General features: G+C 40.8%; 1 protein-coding gene across 2 annotated transcripts in view; it reads left to right on the top strand.

Moving 5' to 3' along the window:
• Positions 1-18465, top strand: part of SCIN (scinderin) — a 62444-nt gene continuing 43979 nt past the window's right edge. Inside the window, exons 1-3 of one of the 2 annotated variants that reach the window (XM_087774132.1) lie at positions 1-122; positions 13496-13650; positions 15203-15364. In XM_087774132.1, the coding sequence (XP_087630258.1) occupies positions 13549-13650; positions 15203-15364 (264 nt within the window). In that variant the 5' untranslated portion in view covers positions 1-122; positions 13496-13548. Of the gene's footprint in view, positions 123-8745; positions 9022-13495; positions 13651-15202; positions 15365-18465 lie in introns of those variants that run through there. The other variant, XM_009461171.2, reaches the window with a different exon arrangement.

Below are 18465 nucleotides of genomic sequence, written 5' to 3'. Positions count from 1 at the left end.
AGGCTCAGGAGCAGAGCTTAGAAACGTGGGACAGGAGAGTGCCAGAGACCTCAGAGCATTGCACCAGGATGGTGGGACGGGATCTACCTTAGCAGGATAAACTGGAGACCCAGGAAAAAGAGGTACCTAAATTACTCATGTGGGGAAGAAGCTAAAGGATGCTTTGTAGCTGTTCAACTGTTCTGGAAGGAGTGAATGCTGTAGTTCTGTTTGGGACATGTACAGTATTATTGACACGAAGGAAATGAGGGGATGATAAATACTGGAGACATTAGCTCTATTTTTACAGTCAGAGGATTCATTTTTTCTGGGAACTATGCCTAATGCTAGCTAGGATTGAAGGTATGTAAATAATCTGCGCAATTCACTGTCTCACATCAGTTATGCATTTTACCTCACACTTCATTTTATCTGGTGTCTGCCCTTTGTTAGTGGACAATCAAATTGGAAGAGGAGTCAGGAGAACAGGATCTGCAAAGATAATACACTTGTGTCCCTGAGGACATGCCTTCTCTGGAATAATAGGCTCCTTAAAACAAGACATTAAGAAAATTTATTGATTTCAGTAAGATTAATTTTTGCCTTGGAGTCTAGGGCTCAGGAGTTGCATGATTTGCTAATCTGACTTGAGTTTATACGAAATGTGTGTTCTTCAGACTTTCTCATGAAAAAAACTTGTTCCTGCTGAGTGGCAAAAAACCCTAACAAAGTATTGCTTTGTGTCACTTAGATTTATGAAATCAACTTTGAAATGAATGTTATGTTGACAGTACAACTTTTAATGTTGAGGCACCTCCATACTTTTTATGCATAGTGCTAATCAGAAAACAGATTGGGTCCTTTTCCCGTAAGTATGTCTCAGACTCTTGAAACAGGAATCAGTCCCAAGCTTTTATTTAAAATAGATCTTTCTGTAGAACTCTTGAGCAACATCAAGACCCTGTCTTGAACATGCGCTGCCAAAAGATAACTATTTTAGAAGCTGCTTCCAGCAGGTTTGCAGATCTCAGCAGCTTTTTAGTGAATTAGTACACTTTCAGTTTTTCAGAGAAAAGAAGGAAGTTAATTTTATAAATCTGGTGACCTTGATGTAGAAACAAATTTATAGATGCCTTTGTTCTTCTTCAGATGGCTTTGCTTGTGGGTCTGCTAAACTCAATGGGCAGATGCCCAATAAATGTCAGTGATCGTAGAAACTACTCACTTAATTTGGGAAGGCTGATCAAGGAAACTTTCCTGCCTTCCTCAAACTGAAACAATGCTGAGAGTATTAATTTTAAAATGCTGTGACAGTGCTCTTGTTAGTGATCTTAGTGTTTTGTGCTGGCATAATTAAACTTGGCTAATACATAAAAGCTGACACACAGTAACAAAATTCATAATTCTCAAATGTGTCATTCTCAGAGAGTTTGAAACCACCTTAGCCTTTCATTAATTGAAATATAACAATACGCTTGTGCTTTAAAAAAACAAGTGGGAGGCATAAATACTCTCCTATATGATCTTGGTAAGAACTGGATGTCTTGAACAATCTAGAAAATGTTTATTTTCCCAAGTTGGTGTACCAAATTCAAGAAACCTTCAAACAGACTTTTTTCAGAAAGTCAGGAAACAAAAAGTCTTCTCCTTCTTTCCCACATTTCCCTCCCCTTCTTTCCTGTTTCAGATATTTGAGTGATTTAAGTAAAAGTGCCCAGGGTCAGTGAATTAAAAACTGAAAAAATTGTTAGAAGGCATTTCAAATTTTATGTGAAGGTCAATGAATGTTTTGAAAAAAATAGTTTCAATACATGGTTTCCAAAAGCAGAATAAGTTCATATGTGAGATTTGATGAAAAACATAATTTAAGTACTTAGCTCAATACTTGCAGATACCTATTAAAGAGGAGCTACTCTATATTTAAAAAGCAGCCATACCACTACAGTGATCTGTATTATTCTGAAAATGTAAAGAAGCTTAAATCCTATTTTTATTCATAGTTAAATTAATCTTACAACTGTTTTGCCTGGAATAGAGAATCTGGCCTACTCCATGTATATCTACCACTGAAATCAGGTACAATGAATGAGTTTATTCCTTCTCTGACAGAGAATTCAGAGGCACTACTTGCTAAACGGGGGTAGGAAATGCACATGCTTTGAGTACTCTGCTTTTCACACACACTGCCTTTAAACGCATAGAGGCATTGATGTATTATCTTCATTCAAGAGAAAAAGCTATCTCAGAATAACTTTATTTCAAAATACACCTGTAATTAGAATCTTGGCAAAAATACCCTTTCCTCACGATCTTAATTTAATGTCTCACAAAGATTGTTCCTTTTTATATTAAATTTAGTAACTGTCTCAGACAAATTAGTATCAAGGAATTAATGAAGGAAACATTTACCATTTGAAGAATGCAATGAAATAAATTAAACTGAAATCCTACCTCAGTTTATATAACTACCAGCAGTTTTGCTTTTTACCACTTTTCTACAGATTTGATTGTTCCCCCTTTCTCCTTTGTGAGTAGATGTCTAGAAGAGCCCCTGATTTATGTAGATGGAAAGGATGTTTTCCCTGAGTGCTCTCCACTCCTCTGCTTGCTGTATCCAATACTTCAGGCCCTCCTTCCACAGATTTAAGGATATCTTGTTAGAGGCTTGATCTATGAGCTTAACAGATGTTGCATATTTAATTACCGTGTCCAGAAGATGATTGTGCTTTCTTTGAATTTTTGCTGATTTCTTGTGTTTGGGTAAACCTCTTTTCCTTGGTTTTACTTAGGTGCTTTTAACCTTAATTATTGCAATGATGGTAAATGGGAATGTGGCAGTTTTCTTGTCCCTCTTTTCCAAGTATTCAAAAATAACTTAAACCATCATCAAAACCTGTATGCTGCAACATACAAATAAAAAACTTCAATTATCACTTCTTGACACTCAAAAGATCATTCTGAAATTACAGTCAGACCAAAATTACAGTGTTTTCAAATCCAAAATGGATAAACTCTTTGACACTTAGAGTATGTCAGTCTATGCAGACAAATTCTGTAACTACCTCATACATAGCCCTTTTAGGCTATGCATTTGAACTTTACACAAGAAAGAAAGAAAGAAAGAAAGAAAGAAAGAGAAAGAAAAGAAAGAAAAGAAAGAATAGAAAGAAAAGAAAGAAAGAAAGAAAGAAAGAAAGAAAGAAAGAAAGAAAGAAAGAAAGAAAGAAAGAAACGAAGGAAGGAAGGAAGGAAGGAAGGAAGGTTTAATTCCCTACTGCCTTCCATCCTCCGTAATGCAAAGTGATGTCACTTCATCTTTTGTAATGGGAAAAAAGTCACATTGCCAATTCTACTTATGCAAAGCAAATGGACAATCAGCTGATACTGACTTGTGCCTTATGACAGGGTACAACCTTTAGTGCACCATGTGAATGACATGAATGGAACCAACCATTTTTCATGGGGCATCTTGTTTCACAAAGCAGTGTGCAGTTGAATCCCAGCAATACTGTGGAAATTGAAAAAAGAGAGTGAAAGAGGTTTTGTAACAATCGAAGTTATCAACTGCTATAAAGTAGCCTTGTTTTAATTAAACTTTCTGAGTAATAATTTTTGGCCAATGCCTCTGAATCTTTCTTAATAAAGAATGGCCTTTCCATTTTTCTATTTCCAACCAAGATACACTGATTCTTTGAAAACCCAAAATTGAACTCTTTGCAAAGAGCTGGAGATTTTCCCCATCAAACTTGAGACTGCTATATCTAAATATAAGGAAGCAAACTTAAGGATCAGTGGGATGATTTTGCTGAAACTTTCTGAGCCACGTATCCATACAGAACAGCATGATTTATTCCTATGGTAGACCAAATGAGCAGGAAACGTGGACTGGCTGATAAATCACTGATGTGAATAATGACAGTATTTCTCTGTCTAGATAGCCAAGGTAGGAAAATGATGAATCTGAGAATGTTTTTCTGAATCTTGTCCACTCCCATGACCATGCAATAAAATGTCATGTCGTATAAACATAAAGGAGACCTTCTCTCTCTTGGAAGATAGGGGATTGCTGAAGGAGTGCTTCAATTCCCTCTCTCCGTCCCCTTGAGATACAATATACTGTGCCTTGGGATGAACATATAATCAGAATTTCTTGATTAAACTTTTATGCTGCTCATTGAATATTTCAGGGGAAGAACATAAGAAAAATGCAGAGAGCATTAAGCACATACTTAATAATTAACACTTCACTTCTCGCTAGCCCAGTGTCAAAAATGTTTTCCTAGATTCTTTGACTGAAGCCAACATTCAGACTGCTTCCTCTGCATGCCCTACTTAGGCAGCACCATTGCTGAAGAATGAATTTGGAGAGTCAGAGCTCCTCAGCTGCTGGGCTTGCAGTGTCCTTACCGCACAGCTGAGAGTGGCGGGTGCCACTGAAGAATCCCTCATTGCCTGTACAGGGAGCACAGACAACGCCATAGAGAGTGAGAGAGCTCTCACGCAAGCAGAGCAGGACGTAGGTAGGAGTCAGCCAGTTGCCAAGCAGAGCACACAGAGTGGCTGTGATCCTACCCTCTCTATGCCTTAGATACCTGCCTCAAAGGTACACACTAAGGCCCTCTATTTGCTCTGGACTTGAAAATCAGACTCCTCTCTTGAAGGTGAAGGAGGACTTACTACTTCTATGTCAGGGGACTGGTTGGGATTCTGCATAACTCTCATCTGGTAGCCTCGTGACTCAAACTTTGCCAGTAAGGAGGAAAGCTAGGTTTCAGTTTTTCTTCAGCATGTTCTGGCTTTGCTAAAGCCTCTCCTGTTGAAGCTGGGCTACTGAGCAGGATGGTTTGAGGGATGAAGAGAGAACGGAAAGAATTAACAAGTGGTAACAGAGTTCTATAGCCTAGTTTTGATAACTTGGCTTTTAAAGCTTTATGGTCTAATTCTTCTTCTGCTCATACTAGTGATTATTTTTTTAGAAGTATGTTGGGAATAAGAATTTAGCTCAGATCTGTGAACTGACTTACTGTGTTTGGGGTAAATCTGAAATAACTATTGATTCGTAATTCAGCAACAGAACAGATGAGAACAGGGGTTGATCTCTGTGACTGTTTGGCCAAGAGTATGCTTTTGACACACATACTCTGTGTACAACAAACTTTGTAATATGAAACTGGAGGAAAAACTAAACATCTGTAATCCCGTTGTTGAGGTAGGGTCATAATGTTCAGGAGGGTATTTGTCATACGTGATGAAGAGGAAATAAGCTTTGTAGAAGGAAACACTCGTGACATTTGAAAATATTCTCTCCTCACATTCCCTTTTCGATCCTTCCATTGTGTGCATCACCTGGAAACACCACCTTGTTTTGTTGCAATCCTGATAGGTATAAAAATCAGAACTCAGTACATTGCATTCTGTTTTTCCATATGTTTATACACACCCACACCCTGCATATATGCAGTACAGAACAACAATACTCAAAGGGAAGAAGATCCCTTAATCTATATAACAAAAGACTTTGGAAGCAAATTAGCAAAAAAAAACAAACCAAAAAACCAAAAACCCTGCACTTGTCCTTGTTCACCTCATGAGGTTCACACGGGCCCACCTCTCCAGCCTGTCCAGGTCCCTCTGGATGGGATCCCATCCCTCAGGTGTGTCGACCACACCATTCAGCTTGGTGTCATCTGCAAACTTGCTGAGGGTGCACTTGATCCTGCTGTCTATGTCATTGATGAAGATATTAAACAGTACTGGTCCCAATACAGACCCCTGAGGGACACCACTCATCACTGTTCCCCATCTGGACATGGGGAAAAAAGCAGGCATCTAAAGATAGACATATCTCAAACGGTGCAGTCAAGCAGGTAGAAATCTGTGCATCTTTACTGCATGATTGTGCTCCTGATCTGCAACAGCAGCCAATTGCTATAACCACCCTCCCACTGAGGAAAGGGTGTGAGGCAAAATTATTTCCCTTTGTTACTCCAAAGCTAAAACAGCACTAGGTCTTTGCCATCCTTCTCAGAAAGCCATAGTTTGTCACCAAAATATAATCTTTAGAAAATTAGAACAGAATTCTTTGAAATGTTAAGGTAGTCTGAAATTCCATTCTAGTGCAATTTCAAATGAGTGTAGTAATTACAATTTGACCTGGGACTTATGAGTCACAAAAACGGTGTTGTTTTGTAGTTCTCTTCACTTCAATTACTACATTAAAAAACATGCAAAAGCACATAAAAAGTAATTTTAAATATTCTTTCTGAATGTGCAAATCCGTGGATACTTCTCATTTTTTTCTCTAAAATTTTGATTTTGAATAACTGCATGTTAGAAAGCTTTTGGTTATTTAAAATGCTTTGAAAATCTGTGCAGTGTTAACAGTGTCAGTGCTTATTTTTGCTACAAAAAATAGAAGGAAATGGATCAAGACAAAAGACAGTACAACTTTCATAAGGACTGAGATTGCAAAAGCAAGATTTGCAAACAGACAAAAATTAATGTTGAAGAGTGCAAACAAATATCCTGGCACTCACAATACAAACTTCAACCCAGGGTTTTCTTTGCTAGCAGCCAGTAAGTGATTACATAGTACGTAATCCTAGTAAGACAAACTTGGGCATGAGAAAACTCTGCCATCAGTACTAACATCCTTTGTGTCTGAGTAGTGCCACAGACTCCGAGATAAAACAGTTAAACTGTTCTTGTGTCTTTAACCTTTGTCCATTGCTGTGTGATACCAGGCACGGTCAATGCTGAACAAACAGCATTAGCGTGCATCTCATCACAGCCACAGGGATACAGCTGAGAGTAGTATTTGGTCTGTTGATTGAAAATTTAAAGCTAGAATAAGGAGATGTAAATTTGACTCAATTGGCCTGTGCAATCTGTGCACAAACACTCTGAGCTTGGCAAGACAGGCAGAACAGGTAGGAGACATGAGGCTGCATAACACCGGGCTGGTTTGAGCTCAGGTATGAACAAAACCCAGCACACTTCCAAAGTGAGTGCAACTTGCCAACTTCAGAAGAAATAATAAATCCATATAATTATAGAGTATGTGGTAAGTTCTGCTCACACTGACTAAAGCTAACTAATGTACAAGAATGCAAAAAGGCATGCAATGAGAGGAAGAAAAACTGCTTGGTGTAATGAAGTGAGTAAAAGTGAAAAGAACAACTGGCATAGAAGGGTAAAGCTGGGAAACCCTGTATGAATATTTCAAAACATCTGATACCATAGTGAAACCGGAACTGCTGGAATTTTTTGGCTGTTCTTCTTGAAGTATTTTTCTTCTTCACATGAAGAATGGTCTGGAGAAAAGTATTTCATTTGGGAGGCATGGTGCTTTATCAAGTAGGGTCAGCCTCACCAAGTCCCCAGCCCTGGCAGAATGAGGGATAAAATGCTTGGCCGTCAACTGGTGAAGGTGAGCTGTAACATGTTCACCTGGACCTTGGACAAAGCAGAGTGCCCGCAGGTTCCTTTTTTAAACAGCGAGGGTAGAGCTTAGGGTGCCTGTACGCTTCTGTCTGGCAAGCTGATGACAGGATGCTCACCAAAATGGGAGGTGGTAGTAGGTACACATTGTGTAACAGCATCTTTTCCCTCAATAGCTAAACCGTACACCAGACAGTATGAAAAGAAGGCAGGGAAGATAGTTAAAAGGATTTCTTATATGTGGTGCTTTTTTAAACTTTTTGCTGGAGAAGGTGCTCTCTAGCTGCTCTGTTGCATTTGGCTGTGCCTCTCTCTCTTTATTGGGGTCACCCCAATCCACCCACAGGTGGATCCACACGCTTACACTGTGCTTGTATTCACTTGCTAAAACAAACTAGCAGGGAAATCATGAGCCTCAAAATTAATGCAGGTGGATAAGATAATGGACCTAAACACAACCCTCTCTGAAATGTATCTTTTGATATACTGACAGCTTGAGCTGTACCTATCTATCCTATCCAGATTAATCTACCTCCTATCAATATCAGATGAAAGCAGTGATTTGCTATAATTTGCGTGTTGTAACGACCTGCCAGGATGATGTACCAGCCATTTATAAAGGACAAGTAGGAAGTGAGTTGTATCCTTTTGGGTTGTTGTTGCATGGTGTTGAAAAAACACCAGCACAATGTTTTCCATTTTCTGAGAAGGGGAAGTTTATATAAATTCTGGCCTTCACCTGGAATCTTCAAAAAGATGCAAGATTTTTCTCCCTACAAAAAGGTTCCTGGCAATATTGGACAAACAAAATGAAATTACTGGACGGAGAATGAGACCTGTGCTCTGCCATTGCAATCTGGGGTAAAAAAGGAGCCCAGGACTAAGCGCAAGCTATAAAAACACTTTGTATTCTGGTATGAGCAGCTTACAAAAACAAGGCAGATGTGATAATTGTATAAGCTAAATGCACAGCACTATAACACCCGTAGCTACTGGTTTGGGCCGGTTGTGCTTTGCTTTCTTTACTTTTTTTTAGACTCATTTTAGACTAGAGAAAAATTATCCGTTTGCAGCAAGGGATGCTGATTATTTGTAACACCTCTGCAGCGGCTTTGGGGCACAGAAAGAAAAGGTATGCCGGGCGAGTTTTGCAGGCGTGTTAAAAACTAATAAATAAGCAAGAACTCGGCCAGCCTGCACCGGGGCCGCCGGCGGGAGCCGGACAGAGACGGCGCATCCCGGTGCCCTGCGGGGACCAGGCGCTCCCCCCACCGGGCTCCCCACCCCGGGCGGGGCTGGCCCCGCTCCGCCCGCGGGGCCGGGCCGAGCGCTCTAAAGGCGGTGCGGGCCAACCGACCGCGCCGCTACTCCGCTCCCCGCTCTCCGCTCCTCGCATCCTCGCCATGGCCCCCGACCGGCCCCCGGCGGCCTTCGCCGAGGCCGGGCGGCAGAGCGGGCTGCAGGTGTGGCGCGTCGAGCGTCTGGAGCTGGTGCTGGTGCCCCCCAGCCGCCACGGCGACTTCTTCGTGGGGGACGCCTACCTGGTGCTGCACACCCTCCGCCGCGGCGCCGCCGTCGCCTACCGCCTCCACTACTGGCTCGGTAGGCAGCGGGGTCTCGGGGCCGGGGTGCTTTTGCCCTTGCTGCTGCTGGAGTTTCTTGCGGCTTCGCTGGGTTCCAGGGGACCGGGAACTGAATTTTTTCCCCCTCCCTTTTCAGCAGTGCTGCGAGAGCGAAGCTTCTAAGTTGAGGCGCTTAAGTAACAGAAGTAGGGCTACAGGCGAGGATTTGGGTGATGCCAAGCCTCACCGCTTCTGATGCAGGGGTGCTAAGGGGCTCCGGGGGTGAGAAAGTGGGGTATGACAGAAAGGTGACTATTTGTGTGCTTTGCGATGTTGGTTTGGGAAGGTACTGAAGGGTTAAAGTCGAGCCTTGGCTGCATCCAACCAAGATTCACAAGTGAAATCCTGCCTTCGTTCAGATGAAGTTTGCTTGCCTTTGTTTCCACTAGGACCAAAATTTCATCTCCGCATTTCCCTGTGGCATTGTTGCACTGCTTTGTGTCCAGATGTTGTCTTTTTCAACTAGACTAATTTTGCTTTCTGGGCACACAGAGATTGGAGGCAAAGTCACCAAGTTTTCTGTAAAACCTCTTCAGTATCAGTCTGACAGCCCAGTAAAGCCCCTCCTGAAGCAACTGGGGACACCGGAATTGGGCTGATGTCTTTTGCCTTCAACCTTGACTAGCACAGTGTTTACAGCACAATATAAATCTGACATAAGGACGCATTTTAGGTGACGTCCTCATCTTCTGGAGGTTTCTTGAGACTTCCTTGTCTGGTCAGCAAGTCATCCGACCACAGTGGTTACTGTGTAGCTCCCTGAGATCTATTACTTTGTTCTTGTTTCACCATCACAAGGTTTGTGTTTGTCAGCAATCATCTCAGTGAATGCACATAAAGACAGGTCGATGTGTATTAACATGAATGTGTTTGAGTTGCTGTGGTTCTCATTGTACTTTTGGATGCATTGAAAAAGAATAGCAAATAAAGCTGGGATCGTTTCTGCATAAATGTTTGAAGCTTGTTTAGTTTTGCATGTATTATGAGTTATCCAGCTGGCATGTGGGATAGTGTCTGTCTCTGACAAGAGTATAATCATAGATGGCAGTGTAAATGAATTTCTGGCAGATGTTCTTATGTCAACAGCACTGCTAGTTAATAGCAGGGTTTGGCTATTTGGACCTTTGTTAATGAAGTTAGAACTATTTATGTAGTAGTTAAGGTATAGCGGACACTTGCCAGGGAAAGATGCAAGGCCTCTTTGCAAGTGGAAGTGAAGTCAAAACAGTGACTGACATTTGCACTAATTAAAACCTCTTTGTTGGCTAAAGAGTTTTAATTGTACACGCTGATGCACATCTTGTGCTGATATAGTGATATCCAGATACTGTAAATAGCTTCAGGTAATCTGGGCACACATTGTTCTTATGCAGCTGGCAGGTTGGCAGCAGCATGGCTAACTGCTGGGAAATACCTTCCTGCTTGCAAGATACGCCAGTAGTGGGGTGGAGATTCTCAAACACCGCTGCAAGCTTAATAGCAACAGGAGACCAAAACTTCGTATGAGGTGCATGGGGAAGGGCAGTCACACCCAGGGCAAGAGTTTGAATCATTTTGGTATTTTTGCTGACTGATTCTCACCACTGTTATGTACACCAAACTCTACCCTCGTGAGCAAAGGCTGTATAACCTGTGGGCCAGGAAGACCTCCGTAGGGTTTTTCTGAAGACTTCCCATGAGCCACCTCTGAACAGTTACAGCAGTCGTTATCAGTCAGACTTTGGGATGGAACGAACTCTTGCGATACTAGATTGGTGGAAACCCTACAGACTTTGGGCTTAGATACTTACAAGGGCCTTGCCATTTGGTGACACGGTCCTACTCCTGCCTGTCGTCTGTGACATGTGTTATTGTGTGGGCCTCATACGCTGGCTTTGAGTCTGAACGGGTTCTGACTTCACCAAAAAAGACCACAAATTCAGAATAAAAGCAGAGCATTGAATTTTCATATTATATAGTGGCAAACTTCCTCCTGATACCTTGCTTGGCCATACCCCAGGGGTCAGAAGGATATCTAGACCATGGGAGGATGGTCTGTGACCTTGATGTGCTGACAGTCTTGTGCTGTGACTGGCATCCTAGAGTTAAAGTGACCAAACAGTTGTTCTATTGGGCTGAGGCTTCCTAAGCGAAAGCCAGTTTTACCAAATATCTCACATACGGTGAAGTGCTGTCCAGGTCGGATAATTTCTGAGCAAGCTAACTCAGGTGCTGCAATGGTGTTGGCATGGCCAGGCAATCGATGTGGATCTGTGTCATCGTAGCTGTATCAATTTTTAACTTTGCTCAGGGATCCTGGCGCAGTTGTCTGTACTGGCACTTGAGGGGTGTCTTAGTAGCTAAACTACTAATCCTAAGGGAGCCGTCTCGACTTGAAACTATCACTAGTGGAAACAGCATGTACTATGCCAGTATGAGGCTACTTGTGGGAGTAAGACTGGCTATACCCCACTTAGTATCTTTAATAAAATCATGCATGGTGTTTTTAAACTATTTTTTAACCCTTGTCCCCAGAGATTAAGTGATAAGACCTATCCATGTGAACCAGTATCTAGTCTGGTAAAAAATTTTGTTCTTTTTCCTATATACTCTGGCTTATTTATAGCTGTTTTTGCCTCAGACTATAAGGTAAATCTGGTTTTCATACAAGTTTGAATAACCTACACTTGGATTAATGCTCACTTCTTTTTTTAAAAAGGGTTTCACTGAGTATTTGATTGCATAGCAGCTGTGAGACTGAGCCTGGTAGTAGTTCTTATCTCTAACACTGTTCCAAAACCAGTTTTCTTTGGCCCTGAACCCTGTTGTGTAATTGCAAGCAATAAATCTGAAGGATCTAGTCCTAATGGACATGAATAGCCCTATTAAAAAAAAAAAAACAAAACAAAAAAAAACAAACAAAAAAACCAACAAAATCCCAAAACTTTAGCACCAACTTTAAGGTGGTACTCATGTCTGAGAAAGCATATTGCCACATAGTAAGTTCTTCTGGTCACTGAGTGATGGGGATTTTTTTTTTTTTTAGAGGTTCTTGTGTTACATTCTGCTTTCAGTAATGTTTTTTACCTTTTGTGGGTAGGCCTCATCCTCTTCACTTCCCTATGCCTCCATTATTCTTTGGATCCCTTCCCTGTTTCATCCTTACTGCTTTCTGGAGGCCTCCATTCACCTATGTCCCCACAAAAGCTGTGGTGGTGGCAGTGGTGACACTGCTCCTGGGAGAAGCACAGTCGTTGGTGGGCGGAGGGGAGTCCTCTTGTGGCATTTGCACTGCTGGGCCACGAATAGGGCACTCATTCTCCATAAGAGAGGAGCTAGGTCAGTGATGCCCTTAGATATCCCTGTCTCCCCCCCTGCCATGCTTTATTCTTTCCTAATACCGACAGGCTTCCTGTGACACCAATGACTCGCTACACCATGAGGTGACACCAAGACCTCACTACACACTTCCCCTTCTCCCACAGCCTGTGAGAGGTATTGGTGTCTGGACTGTCTGCAGCTCTATGGTATTTTTCCACTCAGTCACCTAGAAGCAAGGAAATGGTTAATGTAAGTGAGAAGCTGCTCTTGAAAACTGTCGCTTGTATACCAGCATCTCCCTCTTATTTAGAAAGAAGAAATAAAAGCTAAATGGAAAACCTCACTTTTCCTTATTCTTCAACAGTTCCTGAGAAGCCAGTTTTTTGAGACTCGATCCTACTTGCGCTCTTCTTGAAACAATCAAAACTGCTGAAAAGGTTAATCAAAAACGTATGGGCCCATGCTAAAAGTTTTATTTCAATATACAGCCTACTTTGCAGTGTGATTAGGCCATCAACACACTAGTTAAGGAGGCCATTTTGCCCCAGTCCTCAGAAGAGGCTAATCTCTGAAAGCTACAAAACAGTGTGACCTCATGAAGCAAATATCTGAGCCCCAAAGCTACTTTTCTTTCTCCCAGCTGTACCAGGCAGTCTAATAAAAGATACCTGAGCAAAATACCGTTTGCTTGCATTATAGCGTCAATAGGACTGCTCTTGAGTTATTTTAACTTTATGGCTTGGCAGGTTGCTCTTAGCATAAATATCTGGTTTACCATCTAATCAGTCCTTTGACATGACCTTCCTTGGTCTTTGCACTTTAACTCAGAGTCCCAAAATCACTACTGTAGACACTTGTCATGCTAAACTCACTTAATTAAAACGTTCTGTTGTTCAAAGAGGCTGAGAGAAGACAAATTTGGCTATTTTTCACCTTTTTTTCTTATGAATGCAGTTCTACAAGTAGTTAAGAAATGGTCTGGATCGTCATACATTTGGTGGTGAACAAGGTTATGATGTAGTGCTTTGTTGCAACATATACATGGGCTGTATAACCTGCTGAAGGCAGTGCCTGGTTGTCACAGAAACAATTTCTGCGACAGAATTCAAAGTTATATTAGTGCTTTATAGACATAATATTTCATCTTATTTCAGGGAAAGAATGTACCCAGGATGAAAGCACAGCTGCAGCGATCTTCACTGTTCAAATGGATGACTATTTAGGAGGAAAGCCTGTGCAGAGTAGAGAAATTCAAGGATATGAGTCTACTGAGTTTGTGAGCTACTTCAAAGGAGGAATTAAATACAAGGTAAAGAGCCAGCTGTCAAAATATATTCCTAAAATATATGCAACATTGTCCCCCAGTAAAATCAAATCTTTTGCTTTGTATCTGTTACTGAAAGTTTAAAAATTGTTTCTTAATCTTTAGTGGTTTTAGATCTGAACTACCTATCCTAAACTATAGGTGTCCCAGTACTTGTACAGAAAACAGCAGCTTGTTTAGCAGTGTCTCTTCTGAAACTGAAAACCTGTCCCAGTGATTTATTCCACCCCCTCTCCCCGCCCCCTCATATCAAGCTATCTTGAGATTTCATACTTGTGTGTCTAAGGGCACTAACAGTAGGGACTCTCTGTGTTTGGGAGGCAGTAAATTTCACAGAAACCATTTCTATGTTTTAGACTGAATCATTTTGTTCAAATACAAAACGTAATGTGCTTAAGTGCTTAAAAACATGAGCAGAGTGGAAAAGACCAAAACCTCACTTTAGTCTAAAAATGGTGCTTTTGCAGTCCTACTGCAGTTTTTTGCTTTGAGGTAGGTAAAAAAACTCCCAAATACTTTTCATGAAAATTTTATGTTTTAAAAAGTTGTAGTGTCGGCCTCCTTGATGTGTCACTTCCAGAAGCAGAATCTTTGGAAGGGAATTATTTGAGACATCTGTGTTTTTTAAAAATAAAGTAATGTATCTCCTGAGAATCTCCCTGTAGTAGGATCTCTGGGAGCCATTGCTCAGTCAGCCTTTTTCCCATTATGGAGGTTTGTAACTTGTCAGTCTACACAACCAATTTGAAGCTTTTAACTCTGTTTGCGTAAGAGAGCTTGACAGTGACCTGCCCACTCTTTTACATTTTTTTTTTCTTTGTAATTTCAAGAGACACTTTCTATTACAACCCCAGATCTGGGTTTCCTGGAGGAGTGGAGAATGCTGCCTCACAGAGGCAGACAGCCAAGCCAGTTTACAGGAATAAGTTAGGCATAAACTTACACTTCATAGGTTGTAAATCAATAGTTTGGTCTCGCTTCCCCCAGCTTGGTGCTCTTTGCTAGGTTGCCTCATAAGTTGCAAATATTCCTTTCAGAAAATTACAGAGCTGCTATAGAATGACACCTCCCGCTACACATAACCAGGCACTACAACCACACAGACCTCTGAATTTAAGGAAGTTGTGAAAACTTGTACAGGAGCTTCATATTCCTCTGCTTTCCCTCAGTCCTCATTTGATAACCTACTGATTTTTGTCCTAACAGTGTGGTTGAGCATTACCTTATCCTCTGGATGATGCAGGAAAGTGTGGTAAATCCTGTGCTTTCCCTTTCCCCATTCATCTGAAAACCCTTTGAAGCAGGGTGACATCTGCTCCCTCAGATAAAGGCTCACACCTCAGAGTTCAGCAGCAGCAGTGTTCCCCAAGTCTGTCCAGTCTGTGGTCAGCACTGTTTAACAGTATATTATTTTGGCTCACCTCTCACTGCATAAACTATTTTTTCCCCTGCTATCTCCTCAGCTGTAGCAAAAAGGTAAATTTGCAGAAATCAAACTGAAATAAACCTTGCTGCTGTGTTGTTTTGTTTTATTCAGGCAGGTGGTGTTGCCTCTGGATTTAATCATGTGGTTACTAATGATCTGAGTGCTAGGAGGCTTCTGCATATCAAGGGCCGGAGAGTTGTAAGAGCCACAGAAGTCGACCTGGCTTGGACCAGCTTCAACAGAGGAGATTGTTTCATTATTGACCTCGGAACTGTAAGTCTTTCCTAGTGCAAAACACACTGAAAAGTAGGAAATGCAGCATCCCTTCTAAGGTCTGAATCATCCCTTAAAATGCACAACTGATTTTGTCATTCACCCAAACTGACAGAAAGAATCTGCTTTAGAAAATCAGTTTTTGTGCCACGACACTTTGAAGGTTCAAAACTGCCCTGAATATTTTCTGAAGTATGCACAGATTATCCTTCAGGAAACAGTTCTCTTTCCCACTCAAGGCATTGGGATTTTTTTACTACTGCTGTTTGAACCTTAAGCTGTTCACAGTAAGTCTTGTCTGATACTATCTACCAGCTGAACGGGATCAGTGCTAGGGTTCAGAGCAGAACACAGATTGGACCTTTCTCTTAAGAGCAATTCTTCATATTCATAAAACTTTGATCGTGACAATTTTCCCTAAAGAAATAGCTGTAAAAGAAGTTGTCATAATAAACTTGTCATACGATGTATTATAAAACTACTTGAGTATTTCAAGAGATCACTTGAGAAGCAATCCCATACTTCAAGGCTTTCTGCTGAAATCAAGTAGAGACTTACCATAGAAGTGTATGGACAGATAAGATAATTTTGCTTGCTTCAGATGACTTAAAGTATAGTACTGTCACCTTAGTATCAAAAACTCTTAAAATTAATTCTAAAAGAAGCAGCTGAGATGTAGTCCATGCTAGTTAGAAGCTAGTTATCATTTTGAAATTATTCCCATGCCTGATATGCTGACACATACAAAATTAAGAGCATATGAAAGAAAATAATTTATCTGTAAGGCAGCAACTACAGTTGCTCTTAACTGTAGTGCTTCACAAGGAAGTGGTCAGCTACTTCAGTAAGATTTCAGAGAAGAGTTCCCTGACCTGTTTGAAAGATGAGCTATGCTGAACTCATGTTATGGGTTCAGCCATTTCTTCTGAAAAGCATCCCCTGGTGTGATAATTGAAGATACTGGTATCAAGTAGCTATATTGATTATGCCTGTTAGAATTTTATCATGCTTAGCAGCCTTCAGACTGAACAACAACCAGTGTTTTCCTAACATTATCCCATTCCTTTTATGGCACTGTGGTCTAATCATCTGAAACAGCCAAGTGATCAGTATCCAAACAGCTATCTCTCAATGTCACTTTGTATTTAGGATGCATAGAAGACTTAAATCATCTATTCCCTTTCATAGTTAACCCATGGAAGATGGTGAAGTTGGAACTAAACATTGACAGAAAGTGCTGCTTTTGCAGTCAGGCTGTCACAGGGCTTGAGTTTTCTGGTTTGGAGTTAACATCCCATGGACACCCTATGGAACTGGGTGTACTTCATGAATTTGACTTGTCCTGACCCTTATTGTGCCACAGTTACCCAGTTCACCTAAAATAATTGCTCAGGTCACACTGCAGACATGGCAATGACACTGATGAAACGCTCTAGGGGTATATAGTGCTGTTATGTGTATAGCTTGGGGTTCATCCCTTTTGATGAGATTTGTTGAGAGGAGAGCACTGTCACTAAGCAATTTAAATGTAATATGGCTTTAGAGTCTTGATTTCTAATACTGAACGTACATTGTGAGCCTTTTTCTTAAAAAAAGAAGTATAGCATCACTCTGGTTTCTGATTTCCTGTTTGACAAGACAGAGGTCAAGTAGCCATGCAACCCTGTGCCTTTGTAGGCAGAAAGATTAGATGTGAACATCTAGATCTCTTCTTTACCACGCTATGGGAAATGTCAGTCAAATCACATGACTAATAACAGTTCTTGGTTTTGCCATGTCAGTGGTATACCAGGGGTGGGTTTTCTTGCATGTATTAACAAGTTAAGGAAAAGAGTGTTTCAGCATCCAGACATTTGTAGTAATTTCATCATAGGTTATTATGTAAACCAGACCTTTCTTGTGGGAGATGAAGAGGCAATGTGTGACATACTTCAAGATGAAGATATGTAAGTCTATAGAGAGGTGTGTAGAAAATACGCTGTCACAGTGGAAATCTTGAGCAAGTTTTATAAGAACTATGCTTCAAGCTGAAATAACTGTATTTCAAATTGAAATTTTCCATGACTAGAGGTCCATTGTAAATGGGTGAGTCTTTACAGGAGCTCTTAATTGAATTTAGGGGTCCTTTAAAAAAAGAAAAACAAAACAAAAAAAAATCAACAAAAACCAAAACCCAAAACCAAAAAGGATTTTGGCTCAAGTAGATTTATTTGCTTAATAATTGAAATGAAATGAATCTTAGATAGGTTGCTCTTGAGTCTTGGGATTTATCGCAGGGCACTACTGAATCATTGTCTGAGAATAATGGGCAGTAATTGCATAAAATAATGAACTTACAGTCAGTGCTTTGAATATCAAATTATTGTAGCATGTCAAATAAGATGAATTTCTAAGACTTACTTTCCCCAGTCTCTTAGCTAACCAGAAGGTTGATCTCCATGTCACTGCAAAACTGCTTGTGTAGTCCATTTCCTGTTACATTTTATCAGGCCACTTACCTAATATAATGAAAAATCATTTCAGTTTTCCCACTGAGCTCAATTACAGCAGTATTTTAAACCTGTGGTTTGAACAGATAAGGAAATATTAAGAAAGGTAATAATTATCAGGAATAAAATCATTAAAGTCACTAAGGTTTCCCTCCCAGTGATAATGCCTTAAGTAAAAAGCATTTGTGTGCATTTCTGGCTAGGTTCACATATTTACAGTTCAGGTTCTGATGGTTACCTCATACCTAGATATGTTACTAAACCACATTTGCAGCAATTCAGATATCCTGCCCAGATCTTATCTGGCCTCCTTTGAAGTCTCTAGGCTGGAGCAGAAGATAGCTGCAGATGGCAGAGAAAAGAGTCTTTGATATGAGGGGAGTAATACTATATATATATACTGTGGGTAATGTGAAAAGACCTTTTATTCAAAGTCTTCTGTAAGACCATGACATAAGTGCTGTGACCACCAGACTGGTGTTCCAGTGCAGTGAGTGATCCCGGAGGGTGCCTGGGGTGCCAGACCCTGATTTACGATTTTTTTTTTTTTTATTTTTTTTCCTACAAGGGATTTCCATGATACCTCCTTGATGAACCTGGGAGTCTCCCTGT

Source organism: Nipponia nippon, unplaced genomic scaffold (assembly GCF_047370975.1).
Source record: "Nipponia nippon isolate SJK-2023a ecotype South Korea unplaced genomic scaffold, ASM4737097v1 scaffold_1, whole genome shotgun sequence".
Classification (NCBI taxonomy): Eukaryota; Metazoa; Chordata; class Aves; order Pelecaniformes; family Threskiornithidae; genus Nipponia; species Nipponia nippon.
This window is presented reverse-complemented; position numbering and strand designations above follow the sequence as displayed.